The sequence below is a fragment of the Leguminivora glycinivorella genome, chromosome 25 (genome assembly GCF_023078275.1).
Source record: "Leguminivora glycinivorella isolate SPB_JAAS2020 chromosome 25, LegGlyc_1.1, whole genome shotgun sequence".
Taxonomy (NCBI): Eukaryota; Metazoa; Arthropoda; class Insecta; order Lepidoptera; family Tortricidae; genus Leguminivora; species Leguminivora glycinivorella.
The window spans coordinates 3,734,767-3,761,280 of record NC_062995.1 but is presented as its reverse complement, the minus strand read 5'-3'; the positions used below and the strand labels follow the sequence as shown (position 1 = coordinate 3,761,280).

General features: G+C 38.9%; 1 protein-coding gene across 5 annotated transcripts in view; it reads right to left on the bottom strand.

The window, feature by feature from the left end:
- LOC125239061 (la-related protein 1) overlaps window positions 1–26,514 on the bottom strand; it is a 138,227-nt gene that overhangs the window by 52,552 nt on the left and 59,161 nt on the right. Inside the window, exon 2 of one of the 5 annotated variants that reach the window (XM_048146523.1) lies at window positions 510–733. The exons of 3 other annotated variants lie outside the window; for them this stretch is intronic. In XM_048146523.1, coding sequence (XP_048002480.1) covers window positions 510–587 — 78 coding nt within the window. In that variant the 5' untranslated portion in view covers window positions 588–733. The remainder of the gene's footprint in view (window positions 1–509; window positions 734–26,514) is intronic. One more of the 5 variants, XM_048146522.1, reaches the window with a different exon arrangement.

Here is a 26,514-nt window from a genome sequence, read left to right as displayed (position 1 = left end):
CATCTTTTCGTTCAACTACAACGGAATACTGCTGGCTCAAGGGGAAATATGTAGATGTACGGTCACGGACTTTAATTGCTGATCCTCATTTTATATCGGACATAATTATCATAGATAAGCTATAACTGTCCAGTATATAACCTAACCACAAAATTAAAATTTTGAAAAAACCCCCGACCGCGACATAGTAGACCGATTTTCATGAAACATGGCTAAGAACACTCCCGACTAACTCCGCTTTCAGACAAAAAAACTAAATCTAAATCGGTTCATCCGTTTGGGAGCTACGATGCTACAGACAGACAGACACGTCAAACTTAAAACAGCCAGTCGTTTTTGCGTCGGGGGTTAAAAATGAGCTAGAAGTGGAGTGGAATTAAAGTCCGTGAATGTACTTCGCCACATAGAACAATCTCTCACGGCCCGTCTACACGGGTCGAGTTGCCTTGCTGAGTCTAGACTCGGGACCGATTGATCTAGACTGACTGATCCTAAGGATTCAGTGTTACCTGTCCATACTGCTGCTCGACCCTGGCCCAGCTTCGCCGACTCCTGCTCTTTCGTCTGGCGGATATGCCAGCTGTCATGCTAACGTGACACCTGTCACTTGCTCACTGTGATTCCATGTTTGTAGCTAATTCACCGTTTGCTTTGCACTATAATTTTATGTTCTCATGTCACTTTTGGATTGGCCTCATGGTTTTGTCAGTTGAGTTTTTTGTTTGGGAACGATCTAAACATTTATTATTTTATAGTGTGTGACAAAGTGCATCAGACTGGCTTTACAAAGTCTGCACTATGAATAAATTAATTATCTATCAAAACTGCGAAAGTAAGTCGGTCTATGTTATGTGCTTGTATAGTATCTCTTGGCGCTGAAACTGCTCCGATTTTAAACTGTTTACTATAGACATGATAGTTTTTTTTAACCGACTTCAAAAAAGGAGGAGGTTCTCAATTCGACTGAATGTTTTTTTTTTTTTTTATCAACCATAACTCGTCGGCAGAAGCTTGTAAATACTAGTGTTACTTTTGCTTTTTTTATGGAAGAAGAATAAATCAACTGTATTTTGAATTTACGCCCTTATTTTGGAATTCCTACGACACAAATCGTTATATAAAGTTTTCAATTTTATTTTTAACCCCCGACGCAAAAAGACGGGGTGTTATAAGTATGTCTGTCTGTCTGTCTGTCTGTCAGTCCGTCCGCATATTCATATTGCGACTCTGTGTGAAAACATCCACTTACAAAATGACCCGTCTGCTCTTCGAGTGTAAACTCATTTGCAAGTCAAGTTCCGTCTACATTTTTAATTTTATTTCACTACATTACAATCAAACAGGATCGAGTATTATAGAGAGTTACTGCCGAAGTAAAATGTGTAACCACAGTGCATAGACTGCCATCTCTTGACACAGGCTTAGAAATTTTGACAATTTGGCCCATATTCTTAGCTTGATATGTGTTAAAATGTCAAAATTAATATTAGCGCCATCTAGCTGAGCGTACCCCAAAGGTGTAATGCCATCTAGGCCACCGTACTTTTTTCTGTATGGTACTGAGGTACGTTTTTTTCTTAAACTACCTGTTTATACGGAGTTATACATATGGCTTTGATTACAATAAAGTTAACCACAAATGTCGCGAGAATCCAGTTGATATTTAAGACGGGTTCATAAATAACCGGTCGCCCTTCCTGCAAGAATAATGTCACACCTGATCGGTTTGGCGTAACTATGCCGAAATGTTAAATAGCCAGATCGAGTTTAAAACGCATTATATTACGTATTTTTGATTAATTTATGAGTGATACTAAGGTCAATGTGTGGTCAAACGTACACCCCGTGTTATAAGTATGACGTGTCTGTCTGTCTGTGGCATCGTAGCTCCCGAACGGATGAACCGATTTAGATTTAGTTTTTTTTTTGTTTGAAAGCCGAGTTAGTGGGAGTGTTCTGAAAAAAAAACCCCAACTTAGTCGACCGATTTTCACGAAACATGACATTCAGACAAAAAAAACTAAATCTAAATCGGTTCATCCGTTCGGGAGCTACGATGCCACAGACAGACACACACACAGACAGACAGACAAACGTCAAACTTATAAAACCCTGTCTTTTTTGCGTCGTGCATGGGATAAAAAATAAGTGCAGTTTAAAAAAATGTAATGGATAATAATAGAGATGACATATAAAACTTGTATCTAGTTCACAGATACTACGAAATCCCGCGTGACTATTACATAATTTAACTTTCATTGACGATTTGGTACTCGCCGGGCCCTCAGGGTAAGTGTGCCAAGTTTAGTGTAACCCATAGCGAGACGCAAGCACCGGTTGGCCTACATTTGGACCCACGAATATCAAGGACGACCACGTTTCTTGGTATACGCACTCTTTTTAATGGTTTCTTATGGCTGGTGACGAAAATATGTGTGGAGAAACATATTATATTAGAGTAAGTGTGTAAGGTAATACGAAACATGGATCAAATTGGGACTTTCGTTCCGAAGGTCGCGGGTTCGAACCCCGGCTCGTACCGATGAGTTTTTCGGAACTTATGTGCGAAACGTAATTTGATATTTGCCAGTTGTTTTTCGGTGAAGGAAAACTTCGTGAGGAAACCGGACTAATTTCAACAAGGCCTAGTTACCCTTCGGGTTGGAAGGTCAGATTCAGATGGCAGTCGCTTTCGTAAAACTAGTGCCTACGCCAAATCTTGGGATTAGTTGTCACAGCGGACCCTAGGCTCTCATGAGGATGCCGGGATAACGCAAGGAGGATGATTTTTATTTTTTTTATTTTTTATGTGCTTTCCACTCTGAATCGCGAGCTCGTTCAATACTAATTTTAGGAGAAAAAAAACCGGCCAAGAACGTGTCGGGCCACGCTCAGTGTAGGGTTCCGTAGTTTTCCATATTTTTCTCAAAAACTACTGAACCTATCAAGTTCAAAACAATTTTCCTAGAAAGTCTTCATAAAGTTATACTTTTGTGATTTTTTTCATATTTTGTAAACTTATGGTTCAAAAGTTAGAGGGGGGGGACGCACTTTTTTTTCCTTTAGGAGCGATTATTTCCGAAAATATTAATATTATCAAAAAACGATCTTAGTAAACCCTTATTCATTTTCAAATACCTATCCAACAATATATCACACGTTGGGGTTGGAATGAAAAAAAATATCAGCCCCCACTTTACATGTAGGGGGGGTACCCTAATAAAACATTTTTTTCCATTTTTTATTTTTGCACTTTGTTGGCGTGATTGATACACATATTGGTACCAAATTTCAGCTTTCTAGTGCTAACGGTTACTGAGATTATCCGCGGACGGACGGACGGACGGACGGACAGACAGACATGGCGAAACTATAAGGGTTCCTAGTTGACTACGGAACCCTAAAAAAGTGTCCCGAGGTTTTTTCCCATTCCGTTACCATTTTTTCATACATTTTGTACGGCGGTAACGGAATGAAAGGTCTGAAAAATGTATTATAAATCTTGGGACATTTTTTTTCTCCTATTAGGATCGAAAGACCTCGATTCCGAGTATGAATCGCGTAAAAAAATACCCATGTTACAAAAAAGTGGGGTGGACAACTTTGAAAAAAAATGGCCCAGTTACGAAGGTTTTTATTAGAAACTTCTGCGAACTACATATATGTATTTTTTAAGTTATAACCACAAAATTAAAATTTTGAAAAAACCCCCGACCGCGACCTTGTGGACCGATTTTCATGAAACATGGCTAAGAACACTCCCGACTAACACAGCTTTCAAATAAAAAAAAAAACTAAATCGAAATCGGTTCATCCATTCAGGACATTTTTATATTAAAGGAAAAATTGGAAAAATTTACGCTTCCGGCGGGACTTGAACCCGCATCATTTTTGCAATCCGTGCAATGCTCTCACCAATTGAGCTACGGAAGCCACGCCGGACATCGCAAATCTTTCCATGCCTTTCCTTATGTACACACGTCTTGGGGTGACGTCTAGCGCCATCTACCGACAGACTATTACGTCTTGTAACGGCACTGGAGTCTCAAGTGTGTGTGTACATAAGGAAAGGCATGGAAAGATTTGCGATGTCCGGCGTGGCTTCCGTAGCTCAATTGGTGAGAGCATTGCACGGATTGCAAAAATGATGCGGGTTCAAGTCCCGCCGGAAGCGTAAATTTTTCCAATTTTTTCCTTTAATATAAAAATGTTTAGAATCGTTAGCAGACGTTTCTGCTTGTTAAAAATTAAATCCATTCAGGAGCTACGATGCCACAGACAGACACACACACAGACAAACAGACAGACAGACGGACAGACAGACAGACAGACAGACAGACAGACACGTCAAACTTATAACACCCCGTCGTTTTTTCGTCAGGGGTTAAAAAGTAAAATTCACACCTCCATCAAGACTCGAACCTTGGACCTTCCGCATCGGCAACAAAGTAGGTCGCTGGTTCGAGTCCTGTAGGTGTGATTTTTTTTTCTGATTTTAATTTCAAAATAATACGCGTCCGCGATATAATCAGTTTTCATACTTCTATTTCAAGTTTGTGACAGCAACACAATGAATCCGTATCAAATCACAATTACTAAGTATTTCATTGCTATTTGAATAGAAAAGTAAATTTAAAATAATGTCGGGAACATTCGAGAATTATTGTAGAATGCAACCGTACATAATCAATTAAATACATCAATTTCATAGAACATATATTGCATAAATTGCAAAGCCTTGAAATTAACTAGATATCCACATATTTTAGAGCACAATAATTATACCTAGTTGGAACAGCCTGGAAAATAACCTAACCACGAAATTAAAATTTTGAAAAAACCCCCGACTGCGACTCAGTTGACCGCTTTTCATGAAACATAGCTAAGAACACACCCGACTAACTCAGCTTTCAGACAAAAAAAAACTAAATCTAAATCGGTTCATCCGTTCGGGAGCTACGATGCCACAGACAGACACACACACAGACAAACAGACAGACAGACAGACAGACAGACACGTCAAACTTATAACACCCCGTCGTTTTTGCGTCGGGGGTTAAAAAGGATGGCATTTATTTATTTATTTATCGTATGGCATTTATACGTCTTACTGGATTTCAATTACATAATGATTTCCTTAAGTATTAAATCTTAAACTAGAGATTGATGAATGTGCTCTTCAGATACTCAATTGCCGTTTCGCTGAGGTTTATGAGGTCTTCAATTCGTCCTCCGAATTTGGTGAGGGGACATTCCAGGACTATGTGTTCGACCGTCTGCTCGGGGCTACCACACTCGCACTGGGGGGAGTCACACCATCCCCATTTATTCCAAGGCAGGATGGCATTATGCAATACGATACCGAAAATTTAAAACGTTAATTTAAGGCAACGTGTGAACGTGTACACAATGTGATTTCGGACATTCCGAAATGAGCGGAAAAAAAAAAACTTCTAAAGCTTGCAACCTAAATGAAGCGCTTTTTTATTTTCAACATGGAACTCTACTTCTTTATTCTCTATGGTTAAGAACTAAAACCTATTATTCCATCACTAAAACAGTAAAACAGCCTAAACATCTAACAGGGAATTCAATTTGAAGCTATCAACGATATCGCGATAACTCGATAATAAAACACCAAGGTCGCCCACGTCAGACGCTGATTAAACACAACTTGCACTCGGAAAAATATTTCGCGATTGTTTTTAGCCCCCGACGCAAAAACGAAGGGGTGTTATAAGTTTGACATGTGTGTGTGTCTGTCTTTGGCATCTTAGCTCCCGAACAGATGAACCGATTTCGATTTAGTTTCTTTTGTTTGAAAGCTGAGTTAGACGGGAGTGTTCTTAGCCATGTTTTATGAAAATCGGTCCACTATATCGCGGTCCGGTGTTTTTTTTCAAAATTTTAATTTTGTGGTTAGGTTAGTCTTAAAATAAGCTCTATGTAGAGCTATATTTCATGCAGATATTTACTATTATAAAAAAATTACAATATCATCTGTTTACAAATCTTGTGTTATGTACAGATTTTAAATTTGGATTGTATTTTTTCGCGATTTAAGTTTTTAATAAAGTCAAAATAGTAAACAACTAGGAACATTGGTCAATAGAACTGTCATTTGTCTAAAGTTAATAGTATATTATATAACGGTAACGTTATGAAGGCTATAAAAGTTGAGTACCGCGGTTAGGTCACGAGGCTTGCCGAGTGGCCTAAGTAAGGTACGAGACTTTTATAGCCTTCATAATGTTACGATTGTATACTATACTTTTTCTACGACAGCCAAATACATACGTATTCGAGAATAATAAAATGGGTTACTTACGTACTTCATATCATGAATGGGAACATTTGTGCGGATCTTAGGTATTCTGTCCGCAATGTTGATGGCGAGAACTTGTTGCACAATTCTTCAAAATATGCCAACAACGCGGTTTCAGAGAAAGTTGAAACATTTTTTTGCAATTTCCATGTCAAAACAATCATAACATTTTTGGTGACTTTTCAGGTAACAAATTGTCAGTCACTTTGAGCGCCATAGCCTTGATTTCTTCGGAAGTACATTGTTCACCAGAATCACTCATAATCACTTAAGTTTTTGCACAATAACGTCGAATTAAAACAAACTATACAACACCGAAATATGTAGTTCAAATAGTTTCGTCAAAAGTTTACAAATGTCAAACATACCATAGACAAGAGAAATAGAAAATAAGCCGGTTTTCAATTACGAAAAATATGGTTGCGTTCAAGAATATTTAAATATCGAATGTAAAATTATTGGATAAACTTATGATTTTTACCTTTGTTTTGCAATATCTCATATTAAAAACGCATTTCAGTTTATTTTTTCATCTTGATTTAAATTATGAATTATTTATTAAAAGTTACTTATTGCTGCAAATGAAAACATACCTGATAAATGGAAGTTGTGCTTTTAAAAAAAAATTAACAGAACTCCTATATTCATATGATTACTGCTAGCAGTCATCATATGAACCTATAGACAAATAGACTTTCTCATCGTTACTCAAATTAACTTAATTTGGATACCGCTGACAATAATCTAATTGACAGATTTAAGTGCTGGAGTAGAAAAAATACCTAATTAAAAAGATTGAACTGTTGAACTACGTAGTAATGATAGTCCAACTTTATAAACCTCCTATCTACACAGATAAAAGTATAATTTTAACCAGTTATCTCTTCTTCACCGACTCCAACTTGCCAACAGTATCTAATTTTACACTTAAAAACACATTTTTCACATCACATTTCACACATCTAATCACTATTTATATATATTTGTATATATTATTACACTACGCACTTGTAAATACATCGCGTCACTGAGTGACATAACCTCAAAATATGTAAAAACATGGATGCCTCGTGGCGAACACGTTGCGCGCGCCGGTATGTCGCGAGGCGAATTTTTTGCTGTCTCTTTCTGGCATTCTTAGGGTGTTTTATAGGAAGTACTTTTGAATGTATTGAATTTGTGATCAATATTTAATAGTGTTACGTTGTTATCTAAATTGTCTGATACCATGATTGATAACAAAAGTTTAATGACGTATCATTTTAATAAATATATTTATGCAAAATAATAGTCCAGAAAAACATATTCTGTTCCTTGTAAGAAATGGACAATGTGATATTTTTTCTTTCAATATAAAGCAACAGAAATCAAGTTTTTTTTTAAGTTTTTACTTAGCTGGTACATTTTATATTTACCTAAAGAAATAAAGCGCAAAAATACAGGGTGTTTGGTAACCGGATGCAATCGATATTATGATACCATTTCTGACATCTGACTGTATTGTAATCCATACTAATATTATAAATGGGAAAGTGTGTGTGTGTCTGTTTGTTTGTCCGTTTTTCACGGCAAAACGGAGCGACGAATTGTCGTGATTTTTTAAGTGGAGATAGTTGAAGGAATGGCGAGTGACATAGGCTACTTTTTGTCTCTTTCTAACGCGAGCGAAGCAGCGGGCAAAAGCTAGTGTTAAATAAGATAGCAAGATTTTAGAAAGTATCTCGTTTCTAATTGTTTATGATCATGTTAATTACATTAGCTCTTGTTCAAACAGAATGTAAGTTTATTATAAATGAGAAAATAACTTCCTTTTCTAAAACTTCCTCGCTTTATTTGCTGAACCGATTTAGATGAAATGTTATATATACTCGTAGAGATAGTAACCCTAGGAAAGGACGGGCATGTAGAGCAGTTCTTTTGATCTGTTTTTACAGAAACATATATTAAAATCTGCAATGGCAAAAACGCAGAGAATACAAACTTGATATACAAACCTGTAGTCTTTGAAATGAAAATGAACACAGTTGAAAAGGATACATTTACATGTAAAACATGTTTACACTCTGTCGAGGTATTATCATTACAATAACGGCGTTTATCATAATATTCACAATTGGCTAGATTTTGCCAGACAACGACAGAGTTATTGGAGTGGTATAGTACGCTAAGTTTACACTAATATAAAAAGCAAACTTTTCTTGCAAGGGTAAATCATGAAAATTTAATATGGTCTTTTTTTACACCAAAATAGGAGATAGATTTTTACACCACATTAAATTGAAAACTAGTTTGAAAAAACTTTCTGTCAATGAAAAAAAGTATGTAGTAAGTATGTATGGAATACATATAGACTTATTGCATTTTTACTCGAGGGGCAGTGTAAGATACGAGATTTTTTCAAAGTACGCAAAAATTTCTAACATGATATTATTTTGTAGAGACACAAGACAAGAGTGATATCCTACAGAAACTGTACAACCGAAAATGAACACGGTTTTTAACCCCCGACGCAAAAACGAAGGGGTGTTATAAGTTTGACATGTCTGTCTGTGTGTTTGTCTGTCTGTCTGTTTGTTTGTCTGTCTGTTTGTGTCTGTGTCTGTCTGTGGCATCGTAGCTCCCGAACGGATGAACCGATTTAGATTTAGTTTTTTTTGTGTGAAAGGTGAGTTAGTCGGGAGTGTTCTTAGCCATGTTTCATGAAAATCGGTCTACTATGCCGCGGTCGGGGGTTTTTTCAAAATTTTAATTATGTAGAAATTGAAACCTCTAACGGAATACTACTCGTACATTTTAGCCAGTGTAGCCACACCTTTACATCTGAAATTATAGCAGTCTCTCCACCAAGGCCGCGTGAATGATTTATGCAGTTTTAGACCTTTCAATACAAATGAAATCGTCTATAATCACAAACTTGTGTCGCGTATCATCGCTAATTATTGCGCGCATTGCGTTGCGTACATTTTTAATTGTAATTCCAATTTTATTTATTATTTAAATATGTACCCATACTAATTTTATAAATGGAAAAGTGTGTGTCTGTTTATTTGTCCGTCTTTCACGGCATAACGGAGCGACGAATTGAAGTGATTTTTTAAGTGGAGATAGTTGAAGGGATGGAGAGTGACATAGGCTACTTTTTGTCTCTTTTTAACTAACGGGGCTGGAAGTTTGTATGGATCATTCGGCAATTTTCGAATTTAACGCAAGCGAAGCCGCTGACAAAAGCTAGTTAGTAATAATCTATGGAATGTACATACATACATACAACATACAATCACGCCTGTATCCCATAAAGGGGTAGGCAGAACACATGAAACTACTAAAGCTCCAGTGCCACTCTTGGCAAATAAGGGGTTGAAAGAAAACGAAACTGTGACATTGCAGTGACAGGTTGCCAGCCTCTCGTCTACGCCACAATTTAACCCGTATCCCATAGTCGCTTTCTACGACACCCACGGGAAGAAAGGGGGTGGTGAAATTCTTAACCCGTCACCACACAGGCTAAATGGCAGGAATGTATTTCCGGTATAAATTAATTTCAATTAATTTGTTTCATTCATTTCATTCTTTACTCAGTTGATAGACGAACGAATACAAATAAAATCACTAACTCAGGACTACATTGTGGCCGCACCTTAACATCGTCCTGTATACTTGTATAATGTATAGCCGCCTCTCTCCCAAGGCCGCTAACTGCGTAGTACATTTTTAATTCTTTATGCAGTTTATACACATACATACATACATACAATCACGCCTGTTTCCCAGAGGGGTAGGCAGAGATCACGGATTTCCATTTACTACGATCCTGACAAATCACTTTCGCTTCACACACTTTCATAACGTTTCTCATACACGCTCGTCGGTTTCGAGTACTTCTGAGCTGGCCTTTTTGCAATTTTTTTTTTTTTGCAATGCAGTTTATAAACGTACCAAATGTAGCAATACAAATAAAATCACTAACGCAACCGGCGTATCATGCTTCCAATTTTATCACGTATCTATGGGGATAAAGTATCCGTCACGCGTTGGCAAGTATGTCAGTGTGAGAGTGACAGATGTCTTATCCACGTGGATAAGTGATATAATTGCATGGCTGCATTGTGGTCACACCTTTATTACATCGTCGTGTATACTTTTATCGCCGCTACTCTCCCAAGGCCGCTAACTGCGTAACATTTTTAATTCTATAATATGCAGTTTATGAACGTACCAAACCTACCAATATAACGCAACCGGCGTATCATACTTCCAATTTTATCACGTATCTATGGGGATAAAGTATCGTCACGCTTTGGCAAGTATGTCAGTGTGAGAGTGACAGATGTCTTCTCCACGTGGATATTGTCCGGGATCTGTAAGTTCACATTTTTAACACATTTGTTGTGAAGTATGTTGCGATGTGGCTAAGACGTTTCGAATTGGTTGAATCGATTAGGCCCTATGTACAAGGAGGCGCTTAAACAAATATACGATTTCTGTCAACTTACTGAAATGTCATTTGAATCGAAATGACAGACTCTGCCACAGCACTAGTTTAAAAATAAAAATGAATGATAAATGACATAATAAGTAAATCCTGCGTGATAAATGAATATCATAAAATACTCACTAACGAAGATCCGCAAAAATGTAACATGTGTTAGATTATGTTTAAAGTACTTAAGCGAAATATTGTTTTCAAGTACTTGATTTTTTTTAAATATTTTTACATTAGGTTGCGCGAGTTTACGTTTTGTGGACGATGTCATGTGTCAAAAAGAGGTTCTTATTCTTACAGCTCTGGGACATTAAGTGATAGAATTGCATGGCTGCATTGTGGTCACACCTTTATTACATCGTCGTGTATACTTTTATCGCCGCCACTCTCTCAAGGCCGCTAACTGCGTAGTACATTTTTAATTTCCGATGATGACGATGATGCCATCAGGCGGGCCGTATACCTGTTTGCCACCGAGGTGGTATAAAAAAAATGCTACTTAGTATGCAGTTCGTTTACGTTTCGTATACTAAAGGGGCCCACTGACTATCAAATCGCCGGACGGTAAATTTCAGAAGGCGATAGACCTAGTTAGTATGCAGTTCATACTAAAGGAACCTGACTGTTGACTAAAAATTTTCCAGTAACGGCCTGTTAGATGAAATCTCAGAATTGTTGACCTTTTTGTATAGCTAAAAAAGAAATGATAAATATTGTTGTAGTGAGCATTAGTTAAAAAATATTGGAAAAAATCACAGAGTTGTTTCTGCAGTGTTCGTTTTGAAACCTTTGTTCAAAATTCAAGTCAAGAGTGAATAGGCTACTACTGAACCAGTGAGCTACAACTTCGGCGTTGTAGTCACTTTCCACCAGGTGCGACTAATAGTATGTTGCTTCTGGAAGGTTATGTATGAAAATTTTGGCATAATTAATGGAAGATTTTTTTTGATTGGGATATGTACATTATAGGCCGAAGTTATTTTTCATCAACCCTCCCCATCCCTCCCCCCTCTGCGTCACCCCTCTTCCCCCCCTTAAATAGCCGAAAATGTGGTTTTTCGCGATTTCTGACAAAACCGTTGAAGATACAGAAAAAGTGTGTATGAATAAAGTAATCCTTAATAAATTTACTACAGATCATTCATTGACACTTTGGTTCTAGCACTTATAGTTTTCGCGTGATCCATCACGAAAGTTGGTCCTTTGCTGCAATTTTCTTTAGTGAATGTTAAGTTTTCTCCCAAATTGCTTTTTACTTTGTTCCTACGCGCTTTTTCTGTATCTTCAACATTTTTGTCACAAATCGAGAAAAACCGCATTTTCGGCACTTTAAGGGAGGGTAGAGGGGTGACGCAGAGGGGGAGGGGTGGGGAGGGTTGATGAAAAATAACTTCGGTCTATAAGGTACATATTTCAATTAAAAAAAACCTTCCATTAATTATGCCGTAATTTTAGCTAATTTCCCCCTACTATAAGGTCAATCACTGGCCAGTTTAGAATTAAAAAAAAAACCATATGGCTGTCAATTTTATAAGGATATAAGAGGTTAAATGATAAAACATTTAACATATTTAAATAGCAATGCGTAGTTTGCCAAATAAACCATCTAATTAAACCAAATTACATCAGTTTATCTCTATAACCATGAATTTAACTTTATAATAGTAGAGTTTACGACATTGGCTCTTGTCCAAGATCATTCTCGAATACTACAGAGGTAGAGTAGAGTCAAGCCAAGCAGTAGCGTTTGTGATATTACTCAACTTCCATTGAGTTCTACATGTATCCACTGAACACATATAACCGGTGGGCACTCTATTTAATAATAATTGTAAAACATGGAAAATGGACCAGTTATATTTGCCCCAGTCGAGGTTTGCCCCGCTGTACCTTACATTCATTCAAGTATGTTAACTTTTTCACCTGTAGTATTCAATAAGACGACTAAAAAAAACGAATTAGTCCGTCAGTTAGATTATCAAAAAATTTTAGACACGTATTTTTCCTTTTTTCTCGTAAACGAAAAATGACGACGGTACAGTGCGTTGAAGTTTCGCGTGACGTCATGCCTAGGTACAATTTTTACTTAGAAGTGACGTCACAAGCCCCCACTCCGGAACTTTGATGCTCTATATCTTTGTATTTTTTCATTAATTAGAAAAAGCGAAAAATATGTGTTCAGTATTTTTGGACGATCTAACTGACGGACTAAAAACAGAATGCCATTTTTTATGTAGTCGTCATCCCAATTGACACGCACACGAAAAGGGCACGTATTCGCTTTACAAACCCCTTGTTGCATGACTTGTGTGTGACCTTTGCAAAAGATTACCATGCACGTTACATCACATACTTAGCTGGCTGACCTTGAACTTGAACTCTAACGTATCTTCTATTTATAGCATTTGCCATTACCAAGTGATCGTAATTGTGTGCTTACGATTTGTGTAAAATTTTGTTAGAAATGAGTTAAAATAGGTATTATGAGCTCTACGTCGATAATATTCAATATTATTCGAACAATGTTAGGGGAGACCGAGGTGAATTGTGACAGAGGCCAGTTGTTACAAGGTGGATTTTTGGGAACTTAATAACAGAATGCTCAGATTATAGACAGTATGTGAAAGCAAAATTGTTGGTAAAGAATAGAATTGTCGATTCATTAGATTTAGTTTTCGACTTGACGACTATATAAAAAATGGCATTCAGTTTAGTCCGTCAGTTAGATAGTCCAAAAATACTGAACACACGTTTTTCGCTTTTTCTAATTAATGAAAAAATACATAGATATAGAGCATCAAAGTTCCGATTGTTCCGAAGTGGTGGCTTCGTGACGTCACTTCTAAGTAAAAGTTGTACCTAGGCGTGACGTCACACTTCAACGCACTGTACCGTCGTCATTTTTCGTTTACGAGAAAAAAGAAAAAATACATGTCTAAAATTCTTTGATAATGTAACTGACGGACTAATTAGTTTTTTTTAGTTGTCTCGCCTATTCTAACAGACTTGTCAGTGTCGATGTCGGGAGACCAAGATCCACTTCGGGTCGCTGAGCCAGAGAAGTAAGTATATCTATGATGTTGTCAATAGAGTTGTGCCTGCTCGTTCACTGAAAATATCGCTCCCAAATAGTATGATCTCCGAAGCTCCTTAGGACATTTAGTACAGTACACCGAGAGAGCGAGAGACAAATTGTGCATATGGCGTAGAGTATCGCTCGCTCGTACTAGCCGAGAGCTGATCGGCCGTTTTCGCGCGCTCTCGGTCCGATTCAGTCGGTTCTAGTTCGGTTGCGGTCGGATCACACGGATCGCTTTGCTGTCATTGTCACTTCTCGGGTCTTCGCTCCTTTCGCTCCCATTCTGTTGCGCGTGTGTGAGTGTACTAAATGTACTAGAGAGCAGAATCATTTGGGAGTAGTTCGGTCTAGTACAGTACAGGGAATTGTGTCATTTGTACTATTAGTACATGTACTACACAAGCCTAGTTGTCAATAAAATAAATCACGTATCTACGTGTACTTGTCAATGTTTGATCGCGCATGCACCGTTTGACCTTTGGTCCACTAACATTGTAGGTGCGACCTTGAACTTATGCCGTATCTGCTATATATAGCCTTATCGGCAGTGATAGTGAATGTTACACAAGGCTGGAGTGTTTTGGAGAACAATTGAATTTAATTTGTAGCTAGAATGGAGTAAAAGTTTAATTATAATAATTAATAAGTATTGTTGAACAGTTTAATACGATGCCCCGACTAACGCCGTGGCTTGCGTGGGCGACGGTCGAACGATGGTCGCGCGACGGCGATGCGACGCATACGAAATCAAACCTTATCGATATGGAAGTATGAGACGCGACGGCGACGGTCGCGCGACGGCGATGTGACGCATACGAAATCAAACCTTATCGATATGGAAGTATGAGACGCGACGGCGACGATCGCGCAACGGCGATGCGACGCATAGGAAATCAAACCTTATTGATATGGATATGGAAGTATGAGACGCGACGGCGGCGGCGACGGTCGCGCGACGGCGATGTGACGCATACGAAATCAAACCTTATCGATATGGAAGTATGAGACGCGACGGCGACGGTCGCGCGACGGCGATGCGACGCATACGAAATCAAACGTTATCGATGTGGAAGTATGAGACGCGACGGCGACGGTCGCGCGACGGCGATGCGACGCATACGAAATCAAACCTTATCGATATGGAAGTATGAGACGCGACGGCGACGGTCGCGCGACGGCGATGCGACGCATACGAAATCAAACCTTATCGATATGGAAGTATGAGACGCGACGGCGACGGTCGCGCGAGGTTGATGATGAAGACTTGCAACTAAGGCGTAGGGTAGTGCAACACTAGAGCCAATTTAGATATCTTCAAAATAACATTATTCTTTTTATTATAAATGGGCTTACCTACTCTGGGCCACAGAAAATGTAACCTGTAATGCTTTTTTTCTAACACCCCGTCGTTTTTGCGTCGGGGGTTAAAGATACCTATGTTAAAAACAACCCAACCAAAGATATATAATTTTGAAAAAAAAAATCCCGACCGGGACATAGAGTAGACCGATTTTCATGAAACATGGCTAATAAACACTCCCGATTAACTCAGCTTTCAGACAAAAAAAAAACTAAATCGAAATCTGTTCATCCGTTCGGGAGCTACGATGCCACAGACAGAGAAACAGACAGACAGACAGACAGACAGACAGACAGACAGACAGACAAACACACAGACAGACACGTCAAACTTATAACACCCCTTCGTTTTTGCGTCGGGGGTTAAAAAGTGGGGTGGACAACTTTGAAAAAAATGCCCCGTTTAGTGATTTTTGTCGAGTTACGATTATTTTTACACTTTATATTATACGACGTTTTACTTAGGTAACATATAATTGTACATGACTTGACTATATGTATTACTAGCTTTTGCCCGCGGCTTCGCACACGTTAGAAAGAGACAACAAAAAATAGCCTATGTCACCCTCCATCCGGCAACTATCTCCACTTAAAAAAATTACGTCAATCCGTCGCTCCGTTTTGTCGTGAAAGACGGACAAACAAACAGACACACACACTTTCCCATTTATAATATTATATATGTATACATATATATGTAATATACAAAAAAAAAATCATTTATTCAAAAGTCATCGGTACATGTAAAACTAATTAAAAAATACTAATTAATATAATACTACTCTATTAAATTAACATTACTATAAAACTAAATTCTATTCACAAAACTCGTTCCGAGCCCTCTCAGATGCAAAGGTGCCCATCACACTCGATGCGTTCCCACGCTGAATTGCGATAGACAAGCCTTTGCATCAGAAAAGACCCGGAACGAGGGTCATGGCCTCTATCGCTGAGCCGCCGCCCCAATTCTATCAAAAAGGCTCTCCCCTCCGCACACCAACACCCCGACGTCTCCACTGCCAACGGGAAAATACCGCAATACTGCAATTTTAAAGTACTATACCATACTTGAGGCATTTCAGTCGCCAAAGGTACGACATGACGAATGTGAAGGAAGCGAAAGTAATATGCCATGGCCGGATGAAGGTCCACGGGGAAAGGCAACGCTCGAACGCAAGTAATTTATGCAAAGATTGATCCCCTTTTCATTGTTCTTAAGAACTTAAAGCCATATTAAACGCGCTGTTTTTAACCCCCGACGCAAAAACGACGGGGTGTTATAAGTTTAAGGTGTCTGTCTGTCTGTGTGTGTGTGTGTGTCTATCTGTGGCATCGTAGCTCCCGAACGGATGAACCGAATTAGATTTAGTTTTTTTTTGTTTAAAAGCTGAGTTAGTCGGGAGTATTCTTAGCCATGTTACATTAAAATCGGTCCACTATGTCGGTCAATTAAAATTTTGAAAAAAAAAAACCCCGATATAGTAGATCGATTTTCATGAAACAAGGTTAATAACACTCCCGACTAATTCAGCTTTCAAACAAAAAAAACTAAATTTAAATCGTTTCATCCTTTCGGAAGCTACGATGCCACAGACAGACACACACACACACACACACACACACACACACACACACACACACACACACACACACACACACACACACACACACACACACACACACACACACACACACACACACACACACACACACACACACACACACACACACACACACACACACACACACACACACACACACACACACACACACACACACACACACACACACACACACACACACACACACACACACACACACACACACACACACACACACACACACACACACACACACACACACACACACACACACACACACACACACACACACACACACACACACACACACACACACACACACACACACACACACACACACACACACACACACACACACACACACACACACACACACACACACACACACACACACACACACACACACACACACACACACACACACACACACACACACACACACACACACACACACACACACACACACACACACACACACACACACACACACACACACACACACACACACACACACACACACACACACACACACACACACACACACACACACACACACACACACACACACACACACACACACACACACACACACACACACACACACACACACACACACACACACACACACACACACACACACACACACACACACACACACACACACACACACACACACACACACACACACACACACACACACACACACACACACACACACACACACACACACACACACACACACACACACACACACACACACACACACACACACACACACACACACACACACACACACACACACACACACACACACACACACACACACACACACACACACACACACACACACACACACACACACACACACACACACACACACACACACACACACACACACACACACACACACACACACACACACACACACACACACACACACACACACACACACACACACACACACACACACACACACACACACACACACACACACACACACACACACACACACACACACACACACACACACACACACACACACACACACACACACACACACACACACACACACACACACACACACACACACACACACACACACACACACACACACACACACACACACACACACACACACACACACACACACACACACACACACACACACACACACACACACACACACACACACACACACACACACACACACACACACACACACACACACACACACACACACACACACACACACACACACACACACACACACACACACACACACACACACACAGACAAACAGACAGACACGTGAAACCATTTGGCACCATTGTGGTAGTAATGTGCTTGCGTCACTTGCGTAAAATAAACATAATCAGTATCGTAAAATAACCTAACCTAACCACAAAATTAAAATTTTGAAAAAACCCCCGACCGCGACATAGTAGACCGATTTTCATGAAACATGGCTAAGAACACTCCCGACTAGGGCTTGCAATATCGGACGGTTTTCAATTCCGGAACTGGTTTTCGAGATTGGACTTCAATTCCGGAATTCCGGAACTAGTTCCGGAATTGAACAATTTTTTTTTGGTTCGGTTTTCTGGTGGATTATTGATGAAATAATAAAATTTTAAACTGAAATTTTTTATAAATCGACGTTTAAGACAATAACTCCGTACCTGAAAGGCATATAACACTGAAATTTTCATTTTAGTAATTTGCGTTAAAATCGGTCTTGCAAGGTATTTCGAACTACAGTTAACGATACAAACGAGGTTTTAGTGCGAGTTTTCTGATAGTGGTCAACGTTAAAGTTATTTTTTAATCCATTGAGCATCGAAATAATACAAAAGTAATAATTTACAAGAATTGCATAACGTCTTGTTCACATAACTGTAATAAAAGAAATATTGAATTACCTTTATCAGACTCCAGTAGGGACAAAAGATATCCAAGCTAGCCCAAAAAGACAGATTTTATAATTTATTCCTAGGTACCTACATGTACATCTACACCTTAATTTTTTGTAAAAAAATAAATCATTCTTTTATATACATCATTTTCCATACATTTGCTTCTCAAATCTTTTGATTTTGTGGTAAGTGGTAATAGACTTAGATAGAGTTTAGTAAAATATGGACACAACTTTGTGAAAAGTGTATAAAGTAACTACGACGTTATGCTTGTGAATGAATGTAATACCAAATACTACGATTTGCTTCTGAACTTAAGACTTTATGCCTAAAATATTCAGTGCTATGAGAAAAGCAGTAAAATTTTGAGTTTATGCCCCTTTAATACCGATTAATTTAGATTATTACTGAAATTTAAGTTCGATCTAATAAATTGAGCATAAATAACACCAATAAAATAATAATATTAATAATGTACCTAATGTTATTTATTTATTATTTATTTATTTATTTATTTATTTCACACATACAAATATCATTACAGGATGAACCCAATGCGATATTGTAGTAACAAATTAAATTATAAAAACAAAGAACTTATACATACGAACGTATACAATGTTAATTTTACCTATTCTGGATTTCTTTATTGTAACAAAGAGTACATAACGCTACCTTTGTGAATTCACTCATCGTACAGGAAAACAGGTCTATTTGAGTGGCTATGAGGTTGAGAGTGCGTACGGAGCGCGTCAGCGGCGCCTCCCGCAGCAGCTTGGTGCGCCCGTGCGGCACGGCTAGCAGCCCGGGCAGGCGGCGCTCCGCACAAGACCGCGGAACACAAATACCCAGTGCCCCCAATATATCTGCATTGTATATCTTCCCTCTCAGCAGCTTATATATATATGTTATGAGTGTTAGCTCCCTTCTGACTATCAGCTGATTGTATCCGACCATGCCTAAAATAAACAGTGTCGGATACATCAACGGGTAAAACGGGTACACGCCGTATTGCCTCATATACATATACCTAATAAACTTGTTTTGTATACGCTCTAACATAAAGATATACTTTGCTTCATGTGGAGCCCATATTTCCGCATTATATTCAAGTTGGCTTCTAACTAATGCATTATATAAAGAAGTTATAGCCTTCATATTTGTGAATCCATTAGCCATCCTTAATACAAAACCGACATTCCTGAATGCTTTTTTACAAATATTAGAAATGTGATTTCGAAACGTTAGATCAGTGTTAAAGCTAACTCCGAGATCCCTTACTTCTGTGACTCTAGTCATTGAATCTCCATCTACTGTGTAATTATTTTGAATAGGATTACGCGCCCGAGAGAAAGAGATAGTGATACTTTTTTTTTTTATGTTTAATTGTCCTTCAGTATTCGAGCATAACACTCAACTCCCGGCTAGTAATTTTAAATTATCACAAAACAAAACTTTCTACAACAAATATTTACTTTAAAATGATTATATATTTCACTTATTAGCTAAAACAATTGAGAGCAAAACCAGAAAGTGACAATGGTATAATATTAGCGGGTTAAAACTACACTATCTCGCTCTAACTAGCCCTGGATGCAACCCTTTGGTCATAAAATAGGTACTACCTGAATCCGAGGAGTGTCTAACTTAATGAATTTACATATCTTTTATAGATGCGGTGGTAGTTTTGTAAAATAACCAGGCTGATATTACACGTTTTCGTCCAAAAATATATCTTTTTTCAACTCCGGAATTTTCGAGATTATGTGTTTCAATTCCGGAACTGTAATACGAGAAAAATTGTCCGAAATTCCGGAATTTCGAGATTCCGGAATTCCGGAATGCAAGCCCTACTCCCGACTAATTCAGTTTTCAAACATAAAAAAAAATAAATTTAAATCGGTTCATCCGTTCGGGAGCTACGATGCCAAAGACAAACACACACACAGAGTAACAGACAGACACGTCAAACATATGATAACTCCCCGTCGTTTTTGCGTCCGGGGTTAAAAACTGATATAGAGTATATTAAAATCTACTGTGTGGTGACGGGTTCAGAATTTCACCACCCCCTTTCTTCCCGTGGGTGTCGTAGAAGGCGACTGTGGGATATGGGTTAAATTGTGGCGTAGGCGAGAGTCTGGCAACCTGTCACTGCAATGTCACAGTTTCGTTTTCTTTCAACCCCTTATTTGCCAAGTGTGGCACTGAAGCTGTAGTAGTTTCATGTGTTCTGCCTACCCCTTTATGGGATACAGGCGTATGTATGTATAGAGTAAAATACACATAAGCGACATTCGTCCGGCCCCATTATGGTAGTAATGTGCTTGCGTCACTTGCGTAAAATAAACATAATTAGTATCGTAAAAAAAATTAACCTCCTAATAAGAGGGTACAAAAGGGGCTTGGAATGTGTAAAAATTCTTAGTACTCCAAACGGACGAAGTCGCGCGAGGAAGTTGGGGACTAAGCTGAATGGCATTTCTGAGACGCGAAACGCCAGCGAAATGTAGTAGTTCCGCCAATACGCAAGAGCGATAGATATTAGCTACGAAAGATATTATCGTGAACGTTTCGTGAGCGTTCGTGGATTCACAAAGAATAAAATGTTTCACGTAAGCGACATTCGTCGGGCACCATTGTGGTGGTAACAATGTGCTTGCGTCACTATGGTAACGTAAACATAGGGTCATTATCGTGAAAAAATGTTGGTATGTTGAATTAACATAACAACGGCCGAAGCTTAAGTTGAGAGTGCAATGTGGAAAGTAATTACAATAAGTAATTAAAAGTAGGGGCCATTCCATGGGGCATATCGTCACTACTTTGAAAAAATCTCGTATCTCACGCTGCTCCTCAAAGTTAAAACGCAGTAAGTCTATATGTATTCCATACATGCTTACTACAATTTTCTTTTCATTGCCAGACGAAGATACAAGTTTTTTTTAAAGTAGTGACTATATTTATGTTATGTTAGACTTTTGTTTTCTTTTTTTCAGGGATTGGATAGCGGTATTTGTTCGATACAATACCGGCCCCCGTGTGGTGACGGGTTAAGAATTTCACCACCCCCTTTCTTCCCGTGGGTGTCGTACGGTAGATGGCGACTGTGGGATATGGGTTAAAGTGTGGCGTAGGCGAGAGGCTGGCAACCTGTCACTGCAATGTCACACTTTCGTTTTCTATCGACCCCTTATTTGCCAAGAGTGGCACTGAAACTTGAGTAGTTTCATGTGCTCTGCCTACCCCTTCATGGGATACAGGCGTGATTGTATGTATGTAATGTATGTACAAAAACCGGTATTTTTAGGTTCTATGAATGCGACTCATTAATTTTTTCATCATTCGATTATTCTTTTTTTTTTAAATATGGCTCTTACGAATGGAGATAAAAGATTGAAGAAACGATGGATGTTGGTCTTATAATTCTATCTGTAGTGCAAAATTAGGAGTTTCAACACATAACTTGTCAAAAATCGATGAAAACCGTGTGGAGCCCCTTAACCTGTAAACTGTATACATATTCATTAACAAAAGTATTATGTAAAACGCCCTTTTTAATACGCAATCGCCTGACCTGACACACCTGCGCAACGTATTTCAGCGACATTAAACGCCTCAGAAAAGGGACCAACGGGCGATTGGCACAAACATGCTAAAGTCAATGTGGATAAGACCGTCCACAAGCTCTTTCGTTTGTGTAGTCTAGTGTTTCTAATTAGCAATTGGATTCTCAATTTCTCACCAGTGGCGGTAAAGTCACAGGCCCAGCCGAGCTGTAAGGTATGAGCTTACCTACTAAATTTTGTGGTTTTGTTATAGACGATACAGTCAAGGTAAAAGTGCCAAAATAAGTATACACGATTTTATTGGTCATGCGAAAAGTTTATATACATATTTTTGGCAATTTGTCCGCACCTGTATTGAATACCTACCTTGACTGTACACTAATACAGTCAAATCCCATATCAACTATGCCAGGGTACGAAACCGCCGAATGGCACAAACGCTCACGAAACGCTCACGAAAAAATATCTATCTCTATCGCTCTTGCGTATTGGCACGACAGAGCTAGACTACCTTTCGCGGCGTTTTGTTTTCGTTTCGCGACGCAGAAATGCCATTCGGCTACGGCACCTGATGATGTATCAGTCTATTTGGCCTTAAAGTCGACATATCAAAGTTTTACCAGTTATATTACGCAACCAGTAATGTATAACATTTATTGGCCTTCTATAACATTGCGAAATGTAATAAGTAGATTGTTCATGATTTCTGTATGATTAGTGCTAACAGGTTTTTGTAGGTTTATTATTTACTAGCTTTTGCCCACGGCTACGCTCGCGTTAAGTTCGAAAATTGCGGAACGCTCCATAAAAATTTCCACCCCCCATTCTAGGAAAATGGAGGGTTAGAAAGAGACAAAAAGTAGCCTATGTCACTCTCCGTCCCTTCAACTATCTCCACTTAAAAAATCACGTCAATACGTCGCTCCGTTTTGCCGTGAAAGACGGACAAACAAACAGACACACACTTCCCCATTTATAATATTAGTATGGATTGGCTAACTACATAGTAATGGGCCATTCCTAACAAATCAGAAAGAGACAAGCGAAAACAAGTCATAAAGCTCGGACACACATGCGCGTTTTGATAGCGTAGGCGGAGCGGTAGCGGAGCGTCAGCGGAGCGCAACGATAGCGGTGCGCCGGACGAACGCTGGCGTTGCGCCCGGCGGAGGCCGGCGGGAACTAACGAGCGCGGATTGCGAGCGGAATGCGCGCAGATTGCGAGCGGAACGCCAGTGTTCCGCCGGCGCACCGCTATCATTGCGCTCCGCTGTCGCTCCGCTGACGCTACGCTATCAAAACGCTTTATGTGTGACTGAGGCTGTAAGGTTTTCCCAAACATATCGATGTGGGTTCCGCGTCGATATGTTTCTGAAGACCCTTATTTCTAAGAGTGCCAGTGACCCTGTTCGATAACTAGACGTCTATAGTGCTACGCTATTTTGTAAACTACAGTATACATCAATTCACGCCTATATTCCCAACAGATGTAGGCAGAGCTCAATTTACAGTGCCACTGTTTCGCAATTAAGGGGTTGAAAGAAAACTCAATAGGCGAGACGACTAAAAAAAAAGAATTAGTCCGTCAGTTAGATTATCAAAGAATTTTAGACACGATTTTTTCTTTTTTCTCGTAAACGAAAAATGACGACGGTACAGTGCGTTGAAGTTTCGCGTGAGATCACGCCTAGGTACAATTTTTACTTAGAAGTGACGTCACAAGCCCCCACTCCGGAACTTTGATGCTCTATATCTTTGTATTTTTTCATTAATTAGTAAAAGCGAAAAATATGTGTTCAGTATTTTCGGACGATCTAACTGACGGACTGAACAGAACGCCATTTTTTTTATGTAGTCGTCATCCCTATTAAGGGGTTGAAAGAAAACTAAAATTGCAGTGACAGGTTGCCATGCCAGCCTCTCGCCTTTATGGGAATACCGGTGGCGTGATTATAAGTATGTAAGTATGTATGTATTAGTGATGGGCCGAATATGGATTTTGCCGAATACGAATATTCGGCCGAACATTCGGTTCAGCTCTTACCGAACCGAGCATTCGGCCGAATATTCGGTTACGCCATATTTCTAAAGTGGATGTTAAGATTAAAACTAGTAAATGATTGGTAACGGTTACATATGTTACTACAACTATGTTCTTATGAATTATGATATTTATGATTTAGTGGATAACTTAAACTCAGTTAAAATAATTCTGAACTCTTCTCAACTCTTAAACTACGGTTTTTTTACTTTTTTAAAAAACAATTGTATTTACATTTTGAATTTTTGACGCATAATTATCTCTTTTTAGTAGTTCCTTAGAAAACTATACTAAAATAGGAGCTTATTATCCAATGGAATACGTAAGATCTTCATTACTTATTTGCTTTGTTTATTCGGTAAATATTCGGCAATGCAACCGAATTATTCGGCCGAATACGAACACTGAAAAACTTGCCGAATATGCCGAATACCGAATATTTACCGAATATTCGGCCCATCTCTAGTACCTATGTATGTATGTGTACTATGTACATAACCGTGTATTTGTGACAATCACCGCCACTCCTCACACGTTGCCAATAGTACTAACACTACTAACGACAGTTATATCTCTAAAAGGTTAGGAATTGCCACTTACTGTGTACATTGTTGCTAATAGCGCACTTAACCCCCTACGGGCCACGGGAAAAAACTATGCGAGTTACATTGGAAACTATAGTGTAGAAATAAGGTTTAATTTGTATTGTTCTAAATAATAAATCTATGTTCCAATAATATAATTTCAATTGTATCGACCTGAATTAGAAATCAGTACTAACGTAGGTATAGGGCCTTGAGTATTTGGATTTTAATAATTCAAACTGTATAATTAATTATAATAACTATATAATTGTGTGTTATTGCAGCATTCAAATAAAGCTTTCATCTATCTATCTATCTATCTATAATATGGATCTGAATCAGGCCCCGTAGCCGAATGGCATTTCTCCGACGCCAAACGAAAACGAAACGTAGTCCGGCTCTGTCACGCCAATTCGCAAGAGCGACAGGGATAGACATCTACTAGCGTTTCGTTTCGTGAGCGTTTCGTGAGCGTTTGTGCCATTCGGCTACGCACCCTGGTCTGTCAAAGATACGTTTTTGGCAGAGGAAATGTCAGTTTTGACACTGACAGATAAGTACACTGAGAGAAATTTGCATTGTGAATTTAACAAGTTCGACTTGTTGCGGTTTATTAGTTTGAATCAGCCAAACGTATGTTTAAAACAATATGTGTCAGGTTGTTTTTATAAAATCGACTTGTTGATTCAAATATATTGCCGATTCAAATGACAAGTAGCTTGTTGTTTGAACCAAAGAGCACGTAGGCGCTATTTTAACCAAAAAACTTGTTGAACGAACATGAAAACTGGTTGTATTTTCTCTCAGTGTAAGACCCGTATCAGGGGCGGCTCACTCCGCGATCCTATCGCCGCGCTACAAGTATATCCTGGCGGCCGCGAGTTCGCGGTCTACTCAGGGATGGCGCACATTCTCACGGAATGCACGTTCGCACTTTCTATTGTTACTTTACGTCGCGAGGTTTTTTAAGCGATGTCCGCGGGTGGAATGGCTAATAATACTTCGTTAAATAGACATATTGAATAAAATAAATACCAAAAGACATTCTTATACAGATCTACTACTGATTAAGTCCCACGGAAAAGTTCAATAAGGCTTGTGATGTTGGAACCTTGAACAAAAATATATAAATACAGCGTATATACCTAGAAAGTACTCAAGACTTGAATATAATAATAGAACATTTAATGTGAGTATTAATTCGTTTGGATCCATTGGTAACCCTATCACCGGACGCCGCGCACGTGCGGCTCGTTTCTTTGTAAGAATGTTGTAGGTATTTAAAAAGGCGGCATTTCGGAAACATCAAAGCAGTGGGCCTTCTGTACTTGTACTATTATATATTCTGTGCCCGTATATAGTCCAGATTGATTGACTATAAATTCCGAATGGAATTCTAACGCCAGTGAGTGATGGCATTTTTAACCCCAGACGCAAAAACGACGGGGTGTTATAAGTTTGACGTGTCTGTCTGTCTGTTTGTGTGTGTGTCTGTCTGTGGCATTAGCTCCCGAACGGATGGATCGATTTAAGTTTTATTGTTTTGAAAGCTGAATTAGT